Source organism: Choloepus didactylus, chromosome 2 (assembly GCF_015220235.1).
Source record: "Choloepus didactylus isolate mChoDid1 chromosome 2, mChoDid1.pri, whole genome shotgun sequence".
In the NCBI taxonomy this organism is placed as follows: domain Eukaryota; kingdom Metazoa; phylum Chordata; class Mammalia; order Pilosa; family Megalonychidae; genus Choloepus; species Choloepus didactylus.
This window is the reverse complement of record NC_051308.1, coordinates 76632132-76651084: the sequence shown is the minus strand read 5'-3', so window position 1 is coordinate 76651084 and position 18953 is coordinate 76632132. Positions and strand designations below refer to the sequence as shown.

General features: G+C 35.1%; 1 protein-coding gene across 1 annotated transcript in view; it reads left to right on the top strand.

The window, feature by feature from the left end:
- HMCN1 (hemicentin 1) overlaps positions 1 to 18953 on the top strand; it is a 511472-nt gene that overhangs the window by 363915 nt on the left and 128604 nt on the right. The window contains exons 45-49 of the mRNA XM_037825157.1: positions 3645 to 3926; positions 4982 to 5149; positions 15899 to 16012; positions 16563 to 16649; positions 17950 to 18141. Of these exons, the coding sequence (XP_037681085.1) occupies positions 3645 to 3926; positions 4982 to 5149; positions 15899 to 16012; positions 16563 to 16649; positions 17950 to 18141 (843 nt within the window). The remainder of the gene's footprint in view (positions 1 to 3644; positions 3927 to 4981; positions 5150 to 15898; positions 16013 to 16562; positions 16650 to 17949; positions 18142 to 18953) is intronic.

Below are 18953 nucleotides of genomic sequence, written 5' to 3'. Positions count from 1 at the left end.
ACTTTCCCAGAATCCTCCTAGGAAACCTCTTTTTAAGTTGTATTGGACTGAGTTAAAAAGATTTTCAAAGAAATCTGAGAAACATTCTTAGCTTTCCCAACCCCTGTAGTGGTTGGTGAAGAGAAGAAAGAGTTAGTAGTAGACATTGGGTCAGCCGATTAACAGTGCCATATACAGTCCTAATATCATTTTAATCATTCTAAAGAAAGGGGAAATGAGGTGGAAAAAAAAAAAAAAAAAAAGGGTTTGCTGTATGTTTACATGATATCACAAAATTATATAAAACTGGACATCCTTTTCTATTTCTAGTATTTTTTTTTTTTACTGAAAGATGCCAAAATATTCCTCCATTAGTGAAATAGTGTTGTGTTTTAAAATTTAAAACAATTGCTTAAATTCTTTTTTCTCATTGAGAAGGCAGTAGATACTCATTGTGGAAAAGTTAGAGAAAGCAAATTAGAATGAATTAGAGAAAGCAAATTAGAATGTTTGTTGTTATAACAATGGCAAAGAAACATAATCTCATTGATATTTTATTTGTTTTGCAAAAATATTTATTGATTGCCAACTGTGTACCAGGCACTGGGCCTGGTTCTCGGTATCTTGCAATGAAAAAACACAGGCATTAGTCCTAGATCTCATGGTGATTGTGGTTTAGAGCTGCACTGTCCAGAAAGATAACTACTGGCTAGATGTGTCTATTGAGCACTTAAAATGTAGTTAGTCCAAATTAAGATGTGTGGCAGTGTAAAATACACACTGGATATCAAAGACTTTGTACAAAATAAAAATAATGTAAATATCTCATTATTTTAAATTTTATTGCATTTTAAATTGATAATGTTTTTGGTATAACAGGTTAACAGGTAAAATAATGTGATTAAAATTAAAATTAATTAAAATAATGTAATTAAATTAAAGTTAATTTATGTGGCTTTAAGAAAGTTTAAAATTACATATATGGTTTGCATTATATTTCTATTGGACTTTGCTGAACTAGAGGGAGAGATAGATATTAAACAGATAATCACTAAATACAAACTGAGAAATTTGTGCAAATGAAAGTAATGCAGCCCTGTGAAAGTTATAATAAAAGAATGTTCCTGGTCTGGGGATTCAGGGAAAGCTTCCCCGAGGGAATAATTCTTGAGCTAAGATTTGGAGGATATGGTAAAGTAGACAAGGTAATACAGAGGGTGCAGAGAAAATTTCAGACTGCCCTGTGACAGAAGTGTGCATATGGAGGGGAAATACAAGATTATTGTTATATCTGAGAGATAGACAGGGCCACACCATGCAGGGATTGCTAGACAATGTTTAATTTCCTTGGCTTCTCAAGCAAATACCATGCAATTGGTTGGCTTAAACAATAGGGATATAATGGCTCATGGTTTTGAGGCTAGGAATAAGTCCAAATCAAGGTGTCATCGAGGAGATAATTTCATTTCAAAGACGCATCTGGGCCTCTCCACTACATTTGAGATCTCTCAGCCTTTGAGGCTTTGTTTCGTTTCGTTTCGCATCCCCCTTTTGGTGGGGGGGGTGTTCTCGGTCCGGCGATGCCGGGTCTGGGGTCATCCTTGGGAGTCGTGTCCTGCATTGCCAGGGGGATTTACACCGCTGAGGGTCGAGTCCCGCGTGGGGGGGAGGGCAGCGAGATCACCCGCCAGGGTGGCTTGGTTGGAGAGGGGGGCCGCGTCTGGGCGGCGGGGGGGCATTCGGGGGGAGACTTGGGCACCATTGTGGGCAGGCCCGGCCTCTCCTTGCAGCTAGTTGCTCTTAAAAAAAAAAAATTGTAGAAACATATATACAACATAAACTTTCCCATCCTAGCCACTCCCAAGCATACCATTCAATGGGATTAAGCATAGTCACAAAGTTGTGCTACCCTCACTGTCATCCATTACCAGAATTTTCCATCACCCCAAATAGAAACCTTGCACCCATCATGCAGCAACTCCCCATTCCTTCCCTCCCCATCACTGATAACCTGTATTCTACTTTCTGTCTCTATGAATTTGCATGTTCTAGCTATTTCATATAAGTGGAACCATACAATGTCTGTCCCTGTGCATCTGACTTGTTTCGCTCAATATGGTGTCTTTGGGGTTCATTCATGTAGTGGCATGTAACAGAACTTCATTCCATTGTGTGGATATTCCGCATTTTGTTTGTCCATTCATCTGCTGATGGGCACGGGTTGCTTCCACCTTCTGGCCAGTGTGGGTGACGTTGCTATGGACATTGGTATACAGATATCTGTCTGAGTCTCTGCTTTCAATTCTTTTGGGTGTATACCTAGAAGTGGGATTGCAGGGTCATGGGGTGGTCTATGTTTAACTTTTCTGAGGAACAACCAATCTATTTCCCACAGAGGCTGCATCATTTTACATTCCCAACAGTGTAAGGGGATTCCTATTTCTCCACATCCTTGTCAACACTCATTATTTTCCATTTTTAAATAATAGCCATTCTAGTAGGTGTGAGGTGCTATCTCATTGTGGACTTGTGTTGCATTCTCCAGTGGCTCATGATGTTGAGCATTTTTCATGTGCTTATTGGCCATTTACAAATCTTCTTTGGAAAAATACCTATTCAAGTTTTGCCCATTTTTTAAATTGGGTTGTTTGTCTTTTTGTTGTTGCATTGTAGGAGTTCTTTTATATATTCTGGATATTAAACTCTTATTAGACATAAAAAAAAAAAAAAAAGACGCATCTGGGACTGGTTGCCGATGATGCCTGGTCCTGGGCTCCTCTGTCATATGGCAATGCAAATGACAAACTTTCCTGGCCTCTCTATTCTCTTCTGGGTTCTGTTGACCTTCAGCATCTTGTTTCCCATGGCTTTCTCTCTGTCTGCCTGAATTTCATTCCACTTATAAAAGACTCCAGTAATAAGATTAAGACCCATCCTGGTTGAGTTCGGACACACCTTAACTGAAGAAACCTCATCAAAAAGTCCTACTTAGACAACGGATTCACATCCGCAGGAATGGATTAAGTTTAAGAACATGTTTTTCTGGGGTACATACTGCTCCAAAACACCACAGACCATTTAAGTACTTTGGTCCTTATACTAAGATCAAGGGAATGCCATTGAAGTGGTGACACAATAGCATGTAAATACAGTAAAACCTAGGTATTAGAATTAGCTCACTGAGTGTATTCTCTCTCTTTCTCTCTTTCTCTCTCTCTCTTTCTCTCTCTCTCTCGGCAGAGGGATAATAATACATTTCCTCTGACTGAAATCATGACAAGTGTCTGTATATATTTTTCTAATCATGATTCATTCAACAGATGTCCATGGAGAGCCAGCCTGCCTTGAGCTAGGCTACAATACCTATTCTAAAATTAGCATCAGGATGACTTCTGTAAATCAGACCTACAAATGATAAGTTCATATTGTCTGTATAACTTCTCAAAAGCAGGAATGGTAGAAAGCATAGCATCCTTTCCTTATTGTGTTGATAAATTTATTTGAGATATGAACCCACTTTGACATATTGGAGAACAAGAATTCCACCTCTCAATATAGCAATGCTGTGTTATTCCTCCATCTTCAGTATTTTGACATCAAATTTTCAGTTAACTATGGAATACTTGATGCAATCATTTGAAATTTTGTTTCTTTTTTTTCCCCAGCTCGCCCAACCATATCCAGCAGTGGCAGCCACCCTACAGACATTATTGTGACTCAAGGGAAGAGTATTTCCTTGGAGTGTGAGGTGCAGGGTATTCCTCAACCAGCAGTGACGTGGATGAAAGATGGCCGCCCCTTGGCCAAGGGAAGGGGTGGGGAAATACTGGATGAAGGTCACATCCTTCAGCTGAAGAACGTTCACATTTCTGACACAGGCCGCTATGTGTGTGTGGCTGTGAATGTGGCAGGAATGGCTGACAGAAAATATGACCTAAGTGTCCACGGTAAGTATGAAGAGTTCATTAGGTCTAATCATTGCATGATATAATCTGTAGCATCTGTCTGGGAGATGTAGGCCTCAAGTATTGAGAGCCATTTAAATGTAGTCTTTTCTTTTCCACATATGCACTACTTCTCTAGATCTGTCTCATCATTTCTCCTTGTATGCCTGAATTCCCATGTCTTACCTTGTTAACTTAAGTACATATTGAATTTTCTTTTATGAAAGCAAATAGTAGAGTTGATAATTGTCTCTTCAAGTGCTTTTGGTCCAAATCTGTCCAACGTAAAAATTCCTTGATTGTGTATTTTCAAATTTGCCATCTTAACTAGGTTGGTATATACCTAAGTTGTTTTCTTTAGAACTTTCTGACCGTGCATCAGCTGGACATGAGTAGTAGTGAAATCAGCTTTAATATTCTAATTAATGAGCCATAATTGTCAATAGGAATAGAGCAGACTTACATGTGCACAGAGACACTTACTTGGATACAACCAGTTTGAATTTTAATTTTAAATTCATAGAAACAATGGTAAATATAATAGACACAAATCTCATACCTTGAATACAGTTAAGACATGCACAAAGCCCAGTATCAGTGTTCTGTAGTTTGCAACCAGAATATGTGCCAAAGCTAAAGGAATCAGAATATAAAAAAGAAAAGGAATCTCTCAAGTACCTTTTCATTAAATTACTTTCAATTAGAATAATTTATTAGAAAATCCTGCCTGGAAAATAAAAGTCTTGAATTCATATTAGAAACTTACCAGAAAACTTGCCAGAAAAGTACAAGTGAATCATGGAAAATCATTCACCACTATTAGAATGACAATATGAAAATTACCGCTAATAGTGGGGAAGAAGTAACATTTTTACTTCTAAGAATGTCACACTACAAAAAATAATAATAAGCAAAATAATAATTGTGATCACTTATTTTGCTTACTGTTGACCAGGAAATGTAAGCCTTATTGCTAATGAGCTGTTTAGGGTTGGTGTTTGATATGTATTTTGTCTACTTTTCTTTCATTTGCTGTTTGTTTCATTTTGCATTTACAGCCCCTCCGAACATCATAGGAAACCATGGCATACCTGAAAATATTAGTGTGGTGGAAAAGAATTCAGTGTCCTTGACTTGTGAAGCTTCAGGAATTCCCTTGCCTTCAATTACCTGGCTTAAAGAAGGGTGGCCCATCAACCTTAGCAGTTCTGTGAGGATTCTTTCAGGTATTACAAATTCTGGTAGCCTGATAATCAGGATAGCTTCACATGGCCATTATTTCTCCTTAATTTTTCATTTCTTAGTGTTTTCTTTAAAATTTTTTTTGATGTGGTAACATATATGCCACTAAAAATTCCCCATTTTAACCACTTGCAAGTGTACAATTCAGTGACATTAATTACATTCGAAATATTGTGCAGCCATCATCAGCATCCATCACCAAAACTTTTTTATCAGCCCAAACAGATACTCCATACCCATTAAGCAATAAATCCCCATTTCTCTGCCCCCTGGTCCCAGGTAATCTGTAATCTACTTTCTGTCTATGAAGTTGCTCTTTCTATATTTTTTCATATAAGTGGAATCATACAATATTTGTCTTTTGTGTCTTGCTAATTTCATTCAACATTGCCTTCAAGACTCATCCATATTGTCACATGTATCAGAACATCATTCCTTTTTACAGTTGAATAATATTCCATTGTACGGATATACCATGTTTTGTTCATCCATTCATGTGTTGATGGACACTTGTGTTGCTTCCCCTTTTTGACCATCATAAAAATGCTGCTATGAACATTGCTGTTCAAATATTTGTTCTAGTCCTTGTTTTCAGTTCTTTTGCGTATGTACCTAGAAGTGAGAATGACTGTTCATATGGTACTTTTATTTTTAATTTTCTGAGGAATCACCAAACTGTTTTCTACTGCAGCTGCATCGTGTTACATTCCCTCCAATACAAGTGTTCCTATTTCTCTATATTCTTTTCAAAACGTTGTTTTCTGTGTGTGTTTGTCGTTTTGAGAAAAGCCATTCTACTAGGTATGAAGTGATATCATATTGTGGTTTTGATTTGGATTTCCTTGATGACTAATGATGTTGAGTATCTTTTCTTGTGCTTATTGGCCATTCATATATCTTCTTTAGAAAAATGTCTACTGAAGTCCTTTGCCCATTTTTAAATTGGGTTGTTTGTCTTTATGTTGTTGAAGCAGTTGTTTATGTATTCTGGATCTTAAACCCCTACAGATATATGATTTGCAAGTGTTTTCTCCCATTCTGTTGGCTGTTCTTTCACTTTCTTTATAATGTCCTTTGATGTACAAAAGGTTTCAATTTTGATGGAGTCCATTTTATCTTTTGTTATTTGTGTTTTTGGTGGCGTATACAAGAAATCATTGCCAAATCCAAGGTCATAAAGTACTGCCCTATGTTTTCTTCCAAGAGCATGGTTTAATGCTTATGTTTAGGTCTGTCATAGTCTTCCAGGCTTCTGTGACAAATATCACACAATGGCTTGACTTAACAGGAATTTATGGGCTTATGGTTTGGAAGGCTAGAAGTCCAAAATCAGGGAGTCAGTGAGGCCATACTTTCTCCCTAAAGTCTGTAGTGTTCTGATGCTGACTTGCCATCATAATTGGGCTTCCCTGGCTTGCTTCTCTGCCTCCCATCATGTTACAGTCTCTCCTCATGTCTGCACTTCCAGTTTCACTCACTTTCAGCTTCTTCCTGTGGTCTTCTCTGACTTCCTGCATCCTAATTTTTTCTGCTAATGAAAGACTGTAGTAATATGAATTGAAGCCTGCTGTAATTCCATTGGTCCACACTTTAATAATACATCATTAAAGGGTCCTATTTACAAATGAGTTCACACCCATAGGAATGCATATTAAGATTAAGAACATGTCTTTGTTGGGATACATAATTCAATCTATTACGGTGTCCTTGATCCATTTTGAGTTAATTTTTGTATTTGGGGCTAGGTAGGGGTCCACCCTCAATTTTTTTGCATGCATATATCCAATTTCCCCAGCAGTATTTGTTGAAGGGGCTATTCTTCCCTTATATAATGTAATTGGCACTCTTGTTGAAAATCAATTGTCCATAGATGTGTAGTACTATTTCTGGTCTCTCAATTCCATTGGTCTTTATGTATGTCTTTATGTCAGTACCACAGTATTTAGATTAATGCAGCTTTGTAGTAAGTTTTGAAATTGGGAAATATGTAACTTCCAACTTTGTTCTTTTTCAAGATTGATTTTGCTATTCAGGATCCCTTGAGGTTCTATATGAATTTAAAGATCAGTTTTTCTATTTTTGCAAAACAAGCTGCTGAAATTTTGATAGGGTTTGTGTTGAATCTAGATTTCTTTGGGTAGGATTGACATTTTAACAATATTAAATCTTTCAACCACAAACCATGGCATATCTTGCAATTTATGTAGGTCTTTGATTTCTTTCAGCAGTGTTTTGTAGTTTTCTATGTACAAATCTTTCCCATCCTTGATTAAATTTATTTCTAGATATTTTATTCTTTCAGATGCTGTTGGAGATTGAATCATGTCTCCCACAAAAGACATGTTCAAATGTGAACCTATTTTAAAATAAGACCTTTAAAGATTTTATTAGTTAAGTTGTGGCCAAACTGTATGAGGATGGGCCTTAATCCAGGATAGCTGAAGTTCTTCAAAACAAAGAAAATTGGACATGAATGTAGAAACTAGAGGATAAGCTAGAAAAGGAGAGAGAGAGCACCATGTGAAGGGAGATAAAGATGCATCAACAAGCCAAGTAACACCAAGGATTTCCAGCAAGCCTGTACCAAAACACTATATACTCCAAGAGATAGCACAACCTGCTAATACCTTGATTTTGGATTTCTAGCCTCCAAAATTGTGAGACAGTAAATTATTGCTGTTTAAGCCAGCCAGCCTGTGGTATTTATTATAATTACCCTGGAAAACTAAGATAGTTGTTATTGTACATGGAATTTTCTTAATATCCATTTGGGATTATTCATTGCTAATGTATTAAAAAGGCAACTGATTTTTGCTGTAAGTCTTTTACACTAACATTTTGCTGAATTTGTTTATTAGTTCTAGTTTTCTTGTGGATTCTTTGGGATTTTCAATATAAAGGATCATGTCATCTGCAAATAGAGAGAGTTTTCATTCTTCCTTTTCTATTTGGATGCATTTTTTTTTTTTTTCTTGCCTGATTGCTCTGGCTAAAACTTCCACTGCAATGTTGAATATTAGTAGCGAAACCAAGCATCCTTGTCTTATTCCTAACCTTAGAGTGTAAATCTCTTCCCGTGTGTATAATATTGACTATGGATTGCTCATAAATGCCGTTTATCATGTTGAAGAAATTCCCTTCTGTTCCTATTTTTCTGAGTGTTTTCATCATTAAAGGGTGTTGAATTTTGTCAGATGCCTTTTCTGATTCAATTGCAATGATCATGTGGTTTTTTCCTCTTCATTCTAATATTGTGGTAGATTGCATTGATAGATTTTCTTATGTTGAATCATTCCTGCATTACTGGGATAAACCACACTTTGTCATGATGTATAATCCTTTTAATATGTTGTTGTATTTGATTTGATAGTATTTTCTTTATTTCCAATCTGGATGCCATTTATTTCTTTTCTAGACTAATTGCCCTAGCTAGAACCTTCAGTACCCTGTTGAATAGAAGTAGTGAGAGTGGACATTCTTGTCTCATTCTTGATCTTAGGGGAAAAGCATTCAGTCTTTCACATTTAAGTCTGTTGTTAGCTCTGAATTTTTCACAGATGGTCTTTATCAGGTTGAGAAAGTTCCCTTTTACTCCTATTTTGTTGAATATTTTTATCATGAAAGTGTTCTGAACTTTGTCAAATGCTTTTTCTGTGTCTATTGAGATGATCGTGTGGTTTGTCTGTTAACATGGTGTATTCCATTTTTTTTTTTTTTTTTAAATATTAAACCAACCTTGCATTCTTGGGATAAATCCCACTTGGTCACAGTGTATAATTCCTTTTTTATTTTCCTAGATCTTTTGGCTAATATTTTATTGGGAATTTTTGCATCTATAGTCAAAAGGGTAATTGGTCTGTAATTTTCTTTTCTTGTGATGTCTTTATTTGGCTTTAGTATGGGGGTATTACTGGTCTCACAGAAATAGAGAGTTCCCTCTGCTTCAATTTTTGGAAGAGTTGGAGAAGGATTGGTGTTAATTCTTTGAATTTTTGGTAGAATTTACCAATGAGGCCATCTAGTCCTGTACTTTTCTTTCTTGGGAAGTTTTTGATTACTGGTCCAACCTTTTTACTTGTTGTAGGTCTATTGAGCACTTCTATTTCTTCTTGAGTCACTTTAGGTAATTTGTGTTTTCTAGGAGTTTATCCATTTCATCTATATTATCTGATTTGTTGGTGTACAATTGTTGACACTATTCTCTAACAATCCTTTTAATTTCTGCAAGATTAGTAGTAATATTCTCCCTTTTATTTCTGATTGTATTTAATTGCATCTTCTCTCTTTCTTTGTAGTCTAGCTAAAAGTTTTGCCATTTTATTAAATCTTTTCAAAGAACCAACTCTTAGTTTCACTGATGCTCTCAATTTTTTTTCTATTCTTTATTTACATTTATCTGCTCTCTAATCTATTAAAAATGTATAGTGGGACTCTGTGATTAAGAGCATATATGTTTATAATTGTTAAATCATCTTAAGGGATTGACCCTTTTATTAATATGTAATGTCCTTTTTTGTCTCATGAAAGTTTTTGACTTAAAGTCTATTTCATCTGATATTAGTATAGCCACCAGGATTTCTATTGGTTACTATCTGCATGGAGTATCTTTTTTCAAACTTTCACTTTCAGCTTATTTGGGTCTTGGGTCTAAGGTGAGTGCTGTGTAAACAGCATATAGTTGGATAATGCTTTTTTATCCATTATGTCAATCTCTGCCTTTTGGTTGGTGAGTTTAATCCATTAAAACTCAGAGTAATTATTGATAAGGCAGGACTTAATTCAGCCATTTTGCCATTTGTTTTTTGTTATATTATAACATTTTTGTTCCTCATTTCCTCCATTGCTGCCTTCTTTTGTGTATACTTGATATTTTGTATTGAAACAGTTTGATTCCCTTTTCATTTCCTTTTCTGTATATTTTTTAGATATTTTCTTTGTGGTTTCCTTGCAGTTTACATGATATAACAATCTATTTGGAGTTGATACTAACTTACCTTTGACAGCATATACAATATTTGTTCTTATACACCACACATTCCCCATTTCTGTTATTATTGTCACAAATTACATCTTTATGTTTTGTGTGCCCAATAAAATAAAATTATGATTACTTATATTCATTTATATTTGGGACTGTGTAAGAAATACAAAGTAAAAGTACTAATCAAGAATACAATAACACAAGCATTTATATTTACCCATGTAGATATCTTTACCAGAAGTTTTCATTTCTTTATATGGCACCAAGTTACTGTTTAGCATCCTTTCCTTTTATACTGAAGGACTCCTTGCAGCATTTCTTGTAGGACAAGAAAGCGGGAACCTCAGCTTTTATTTATCTGGGAATGTCTTGATTTCTCCCTCATTTTGGAGGATAGTTTTGCTCATTCAGAATCTTGGTTCAGTTTTTATTCTCTTATAGCACTTTTAATCTGTCATCCCACGGCTTTCTAGCCTCCATGGTTTCTGATGAGAAACCAGCACTTAACCTTATTAAGGGTCCCTTGTATGTGATCTGACTTCTCTCTTGCTATTTTAGGAGTCCCTCTTTATCTTGGACTTTGACAGTTTAACTATAACATATCTCAGTGTAGATCTCTCTGAATTTATCCTATTTGGAGCTTGTTGAATATCTTGGATGTGTATATTTATGCCTTTTGTCATAGTTTGGAAGTTTTTGGTCACTATTTGCTGAACTCCTCTAGTGAATATTTAAATTTCAGTTATTGTGCTTTTTGTCTCCAGAATTTCTGTTTACTTCCTTTTTTAAATTTCTAACACCTCCTTTCGTTCATATATATTTTTTCTTGATTTCCTTTACTTATTTGTCCACGTTTTACGTTAGCTCATTGAACTTATTTTGGAGAGTTGACTTAACAACTTCAGTCAGTAGTTGCAATGGCTGGGCTTTCTCAGGGGTAGTTTCTGTTGCTTTATTTTGCTCCTTTGTATAGGTCATCTCTTCCTATTTCTTTTTAAATATTTTTGTGTGCTAAACTGGATGTCAGGTTCTTGTGCTTCCCCGGGGTTTTGTTTTTAGTTTTTTGTTTTTGATTATTGAAGGTTATGGTGTAGATTGACTCTGTGCTGACACTTTCCTTCAATGCTTAGCCCAGTTTATACTGGATCTATTTATCAGCCCATGGTGAACAGTTAGGTTCTCTCAGAACTTTCTGAGCATGGTTTTTCCCCTGAATTGAGCAGTAGCTTTCAAAAATTCCCCAGTATGTATGAATGAATGTTCCTTCTGTCCTAGTTTCCCCTCCAAAAAAAGAAACTCCCTAAGTTCTCCTCCTGAGCTCCAGATGCAGTATTTCATGTTTCAACTGTATCCTTTCACCCCTGGAAGCTGTGGTTTGCTTAGTTGCATGCCACTTCTCTGCTCTGTTCTCTGCCGTTAGTGAATTTGGTAGTAGTTTGGAACAGACATACAAATTTGCGCATTAGATGTGCTAATAACCAGATACCAGGAGCCTGCATTTGGTACATGAACCACTGCACTGAGAACATGGACTGCCAGGGCACCTTCAGACTGATGCTCAGAGCCAGAAGAAGGTGAGGGACCAGGGCAAGTGAAAGCGTTCCACAACTTTCCTGCAGTTTTTCAGTTTTCTTTTTCCTGACACAGCATTTCTTTGGTTGTTATTTACCCCTGACTATTTTTCAGAGTTCTGGGAGAGTTGGTTCTAGCAAATTCTGCTTGTTTTTTTTTTTTTTTTTTTTTATGTTTTGGGGGTGAGGAAGAGTTGCTAGGAGCTTCTTAGTCCATCATCTTCCTCACTTCATTCACAGTGTTTTTATTGTTTTATTTTCCTTTTTAATTTCACTTCTAATAATAATAACCAGTAAGTATATTAGGGGGAAAATATTGAGATTGACCTAAAAAGATATATGAAAATGGAGAGGGTGGAATTCTAAAAAATCTCTAGAGCCTTGAAATTTTGGGACTTGCCTGTTACTTAGATCATGGGCCTGTCAAAGAATTCATGTTAAGAGTATCAAATGATTTAGCAAGTGAAGAATGAAAAGAAGTGCTGAAATGAATCTCAAGTCTAGAGTGAATCATGTTATGTAAAATACCTCTGTAGCAAAGTATTTTAACTTATCCATGTCTCTAATCTAAGTGATGTTCATATTTCTGGGATAAGATAGTTTCCTGTGATCTAAGACTTCTATCATTAGTGTGGAAGAGATATTCAGCTTATTCCTCATAAAATTATGTAGGAATTTATGGATAAAAATAAGCTTGGATAGAGATTTATTGTGGCATGCCACAGAAATCTGTACTCAGCCCCTTTTACTAATAACTTGGATTAAGACAAGATGAATTTGCCAACTTTGTGGTTAATTAAAAAAAACACTTGGATGTTTGGAAAAATACCTAAAATGTTGAATGAAAGTATCAGAATTCAAATGCCCCTCGTGCTAGAACTTTTAAGTTAAATCTACAAAGTAAAGTTCTATAAACTCCTGCACATATGGGAATTATGGTGAGATATAACTTCACAGTTCGTCATTTGTAAAGACCTCTGAATTTTGTTAGTTGATCTGTATGTACCAACAGTGTAATATGATTGTCAGGGAAACAAATGCAATATTTTGCCACATAAATAAAATATATTTTCCCCAATAAGAAAAATGAGACCAACTTTACTCTGAACTTGACAGACCTTATCAGGAAGACTAGAAGAAGGATTTATTGACAGTATTTCCAAAGGACAGTGAACACCATGGTCAATGATCTCAAATGAATACGTCTGATTGTATTTAGCCTGGAAAAATAAACCATATGGTTAAATCATGAAAATTAAATTTAAATATTTGAAGAGCCATGTTGTAGAAAAGGATTATTTTGGTTCTGTCTAATTCCAGACATTAAAACTAATGCCAGTGTGTGAAATATTCTATGGACAGATGTTGGTCTGTATATAAACAACTTAAAAAATACTGAGGTTGTTTAAAATAAAGATGAACTACTTAAGAGGTAGTGAGCTCCTTGCCCATAAATCTTTTCAAACAAAGCATAAATTCCCACTTTTGAGAGCTTTTTCAGAAAAAAAAATCATTTCGTAGTGTTGAAATTAGGCCTAAATGTCTAACGTCCCTCTGTTTTTTCATGATCTTGGGCTATACATGCTAGGAGCTTGAACTTGAAGAGGAATGTGTATTGCTATCAATCATGTTTATTGTCTGTAATAATCAATAGATACATGAGCTCAGGCAAGTTAGTTAACTCCGCTAACTTCAGTTTCTTCACCAGCAAAATGAAGATATTAATAGTATTTACCTCTTAGAGTTGTCAAAAAGATGAGATGAGTTGATGTATGTAAAGCAGTTAACACAGTGCCTGCTCAGTTTCTAAGCTTCTGATTTGTTGTCATCATTACTATAGACAACCAGGTAAAAGGTTTGCAGTTCCTCTGCCCTGGGAAAGTGTCTTATGTCTTTCCTATGAAGCTTTCATTTTCATATGACTTCTAGTCTCTATTGATATTAGGGATATTAGGAAATTCCTAGTAATGGCAAAGAGGTACTTAAAATTTGGTTACCAAAAACCTGAACACATTTTCTGCTTGTCTCAAAATGGTCCTCTTATTATTTGGCTTCTAATTTGAAATTCTTTATTGCTGAGAAAATAGGAACATTTACTAAATACAATAACTACATCAGAGCTTCTGGAAATGTAAAAGGCAAGATAGAGTGATGTATGTACTCTGGTTTATTATCGATTTGCATATGTTGTGTTTTGGTTTCATGTAGTTTTTGCTTGACTAGCTGCAGGATATCCTTGAGCAAACACATTAAAAGTATTTCACCTTGTGGCACTGCCAAAGGACTCATTCAGTTTCACAATCTGAACATGTGTCTTGTGCAATAGATGAATGAGAATCAAATGAATGACATATGATTTGCTTGGTCCTTTCTTGTTCTTGTTCTGCTGCACACTTCTGTTTCATTAAGATTAGTTCTCTTGAGACTTAAAGTTCAACTCTACTGGAAGTGGTACTTTGGTGAAGGCCTTATCATTGTAAAGAAGTTATCAGTCAAGAACAAGTAACTGCTATAGGAATTTAATAGGTACAAGAAATGCCTCCATGTAAGTATAACTTACTGCCAGAATCCTTTTTTGTTTTCTTCTGGAGTAAGTGAGAGAACTAGGCAACAAAGAGAAAAGAAAGATCGTGAGACTTGTAGAGACAGTGATTACTCATAAAATTTGAATTGTTTAAATCTCTCTCAACTGGAATAATACTGTGGTCTCACTATCCTGGAGTAGCAGTGAATGGTTGAAACTTTCCTAATTAACACAAGTTTGTTTGTTTTTTAACATGTATATATTATTTCTATATTCAACTTTCTTGGTCTAAATTCAGTTGGACAAGGACCACATTCAGGTAATTAGCTTTGTTTGTCTAAATAAGAGCAAATCACTGGTGCTACTCAATTCAGCTTTCACTGGGTTGGGTGGAGGGGTTGCTTACAGAAAAAGCTTTGTGACAGCTCATTGTGTTTGTAAAAACAGAAAGCAGATGTAAACTCCTGACAAAACCAGAGTCAGGTGAATATTTACATGAAAATTACATATTTAACCATTTGAAATATTTTTAGTTCAAATTCAGTGTAACATTGCATAATTATACCAGTTGGAAAATGATTACAAAATCTACAAAACGATTTAATCTTCTTTCTTGGACATTTCTCTTCAAATGGTTTCCAGGACTCTACTCTTGGTCTGTCTCTTAGTTCTCTGAAGGCTTTGTTTCAGCTTCGTTTGTTGGCTCTTCTTGCTTTGACTTTACTTGAAGCTTCCCTCCAAATCACACCCTTCATCATATCATAATTTCACTCGCATTCTCTTCTTAATGAAGAATCTTTCTTCAAATAAAATGTTACATAGAAGTCCAAACTGTAAAAGTAAACAAGAGGAGGGTTGCTCTATTGAATAATATAACCCCATAAATTTTAATGTAAACAATTCTAGGACTCTATGGAATACAATAGAAAACTGGTAGTCAGGCCTCATGGCTTCACTTGCCACTTATACATGGATGTCAACCAAATCTGGGGCACTGGACTTTATAAATTTCCCATTTCATATGTTCCACTGCAAACTGGGAATCTTTTCTTAAAAATCCTGCCACAATGTCTTTCTAAACCACAAATCAGATGATGACCTTTATTTCCTTATCCATGTCCGTAGTCATTAGTGTGAAAAGTAAAGTCTTAACTCCTTAGCATGATGTTCATGGGCCCACAGAATCTGGCCATACTCCATCTAGCCTCATCTCTTAGCATTTTCTCCACCTACTCTGCTTTTAGATACCACTACTCACATCTGCTTTCTAGATGTAGTATATCTAGATCCATCTCCTGATCCATTCTCCGCCTAGAATGGCACCTCTCAACTCCTCTGTGTGTTAAAATATATTTACCTTTTAAGAGTATGTTCAAAATCCATCTGTTCTCTGGAACCCCATTCTTGCTGCTGTCACCCAGCATTGTATTTATTTTCTGTTTGTTTCTTTAATCTTTTGAACTGGAAATACGCTCTGAATTTTCTATTCTGTTTTATATAGGCTTGAAACATATAATTTTTAAAAATGGTAAACATGTATTTATTTTAAAGACCTTTAAAGTGTATTGATTGACTTTTTACGTAGTCTTTGCATCACTTGGACAATTTGTAAAGTTCCAGTTTTCTTTTTGAATCATCTGGTGGTTTGCATCTCCAGGAGGTAGGACTCTACGGTTGATGCAGACCAGAATAGAAGATGCTGGCCGTTATACTTGTATCGTAAGGAATACAGCTGGAGAAGAAAGAAAAATTTTTGGACTTTCAGTATTAGGTACTTGTATACTTTGCTATATCTAGAAAATATTCTACCTGGCTAAAATCCATTCTAGAACAGAGTTGAAGTTTATTTACAGCTTAATCCATGCCCATGTGTTCTTTGGCCAGTGGACAGTCATATTTGGCAAGAATTCAATGTTAAAATTGGAAGCTGTTAGTCTGATTGAAAGGGCTGAAATGCCATGTCTTGTTCATGATTGTTCAGCAATATTCTGAGATGCTGGATAACTTAATATGAGTTATTTTAAGATTTATAGTGGTAGAAATAAGTGTTTCATAAATGTTCTTATTCAGTGATTTACTGGCAAATTTTTATCCAGACCTTGTGATTATATTACAATAAGATTTGTTATAATTGTATTCATGGGATATAACTTAATAATAATTTTAAAATTAGAATTGATTTTATGACATTATTCTAGTAATCAAATAATGAATGAGAATTTGAGGCTTTCTTAAGGTTATAGTTTAATTAAAATGAAATAGCAATGTCTGCATAACTTCCTACTGTTAGTTTTGTGACTTACTTTTTCTATTTTTTTTAGTACCACCTCATATTGTAGGTGAGAATATATTAGAAGACTTGAAGGTAAAAGAGAAACAGGGCATTACACTGACTTGTGAAGTGACAGGTAAGGGGCTCAGCTCCCATACTTCTGCTGTTTCGCCACTCATGGTTAGTTATTACCTCCTCTCTGTATCTTGATTAGGTGGGAGTAAGTTTAGCTAAATACCCATAGGCATTTGAAATTGATTTCTCATCCAGGCTAGCTGGTAGAAATGCAGGAGGAAAACTTTTCAGATTCTGTGGAGATAAAAACCAAACAACCATGCTGGTCTTTTCTTTCAATTCAACAAATTATTCTTTTTCTTTGTTCTACTTTTACTTATTTACAGGTTTTTTTCTGTCCCACCCCCAATTTCTCTTTCCTTCCCTTCCTTAATTTCTGTTTCCTTTTGCCTTCCTTTCCTTTTCCTTTTTTCTCAACTTTCATTTCAAAGGTAGAGGCAGATGGAAGGGTGGCATTATTGACAGGGAATACCCAGGGTTTTAGGGAGAAGTAAAATTGCCCCCTTTTCTTCACACTTTTCCATATTACAAAGGGAATAAGCTTGACAAAATAAACATTTTAATACCAATCTCACAATTTTTACCAGAGGATCAGTTTGTTGTATGTAATAATATGTGTGTGTGTGTATGTATATATATCACACACACATATATATATATATGGAGGACATTCTCAAGTCTGTATTTTTATTATAGATGGTCTTGAAGTTTTAAAGGAACAACAAAAGTAGCCCATAACATTTTATGGAAAGGCTTAAAGTTTTAAGGAAGCCGTAATGAGTTTCTCATTTCGTTGTTTACATGCCTTGCATGTGCAACAAATTTTAGTAAGCAAAGAAATGTTTCAATTTTAGGAAAGATGTACAGAAAGAATGTGACATAAACTTACTTAATCTGTTAATTTTTTTTCTAGAAATGATATGGTAATTCACAACTACTACATAGAGAACAGCTACTTAAATTTTACAGCATTCTCACCTCAAGCCTTTCAGTTTAATTTAATATCACCCTAGCTCTCTTTCCTGATAGAACTTGTTTTCATGGTTTTATGATTGTAAAAAATATTTGAACAATTTGAAACTTAATCTTTAATGTGTTATTGAAAGATATGAGATCTATTCCCTATAAGGTATAAATATTTAAAGAATAATTAATGTATCTATCTATCTATCCTATCTATCCTAGAAATCCTGGCATAAACTTAAAATACATGCTTGTTGAATTATTTAACTAAAAGTTTATTTTTTACGTAAGTGAGATATTTAAAAAGACAAATGAGTAAAAACATCTTTTCTCTCAGGGTTCATCAATTGTAGACATAAGATTAGGTGCCAAGTTTAAGAAATGACTTTTTCTTATAGGGAATCCAGTGCCAGAAATAACATGGCACAAAGATGGGCAGCTTCTCCAAGAAGATGAGAGCCACCACATTATGTCTGGTGGCCGTTTTCTTCAAATTACCAATGCCCAAATGTCACACACTGGGAGGTATACATGTTTGGCTTCTAACACAGCTGGTGACAAAAGCAAAAGTTTCAGTCTTAATGTGTTTGGTAAGTGTAAATATTGTTTCAAAAATCCTGAAGAATCACACAGAACCTACAGGCTAAGTTTTCATCTTTTCTTTCTCTTTGTACTTAATGTTTCTACCATAGAATTTCATTCCATAAGGAGAACCAGAGCTTGTATACATTAGTTGCTTTTTCTTTCATTTAATTCATTCATTCATAAATTCCTTTATTGTGTATATAATATATACTATGTACCAGAAAGTGTGTTTTGTGCTAGGGACACAATTGTGAACAAGATAGATAATAAGTTTGCAGTAGAAAAATGATAAAGGAATGATGGTTAAAGAGAAGCAGATGAATAATGAATGGGGCTCAAGCTGATATTTTGATCCTTCCTTTGTGGTGCTCTGCCATTACTGGTAATTGTTCCATATTATAGTTTTTGTGGACCCTGAATGATGAAATAACTGAATATATTGGTATATTCAGTTCCTACAGCATCAAAGTTAAGCTTATGTCTCAGGAATGACAAAACAGATTTTAAATTGCAGTTCATGTTTTGAAATTTAAAATGCACTACCCACCTGTATTTTTCTTCATTACTAATGTCAAAATACTTTTCGTTCTACTACATTTGAGTACCTACTCAAATTTTTGCAGTTTTTTTTTTTTTTTGGTAGTTATTGTTTAGACTATAGGAGGTACGTGGTGCTCCCATACATAGGAACTGCCCACACAGAGCACAACCCTCAGGTAGCTGATAGTCTAATTGGAGAGAGGTAATGTATATGTGAGAAAAGTTAAATTGCAATGCTGTGTAATGTATAAATAAGTGCCACCTGAATAGGATTTAG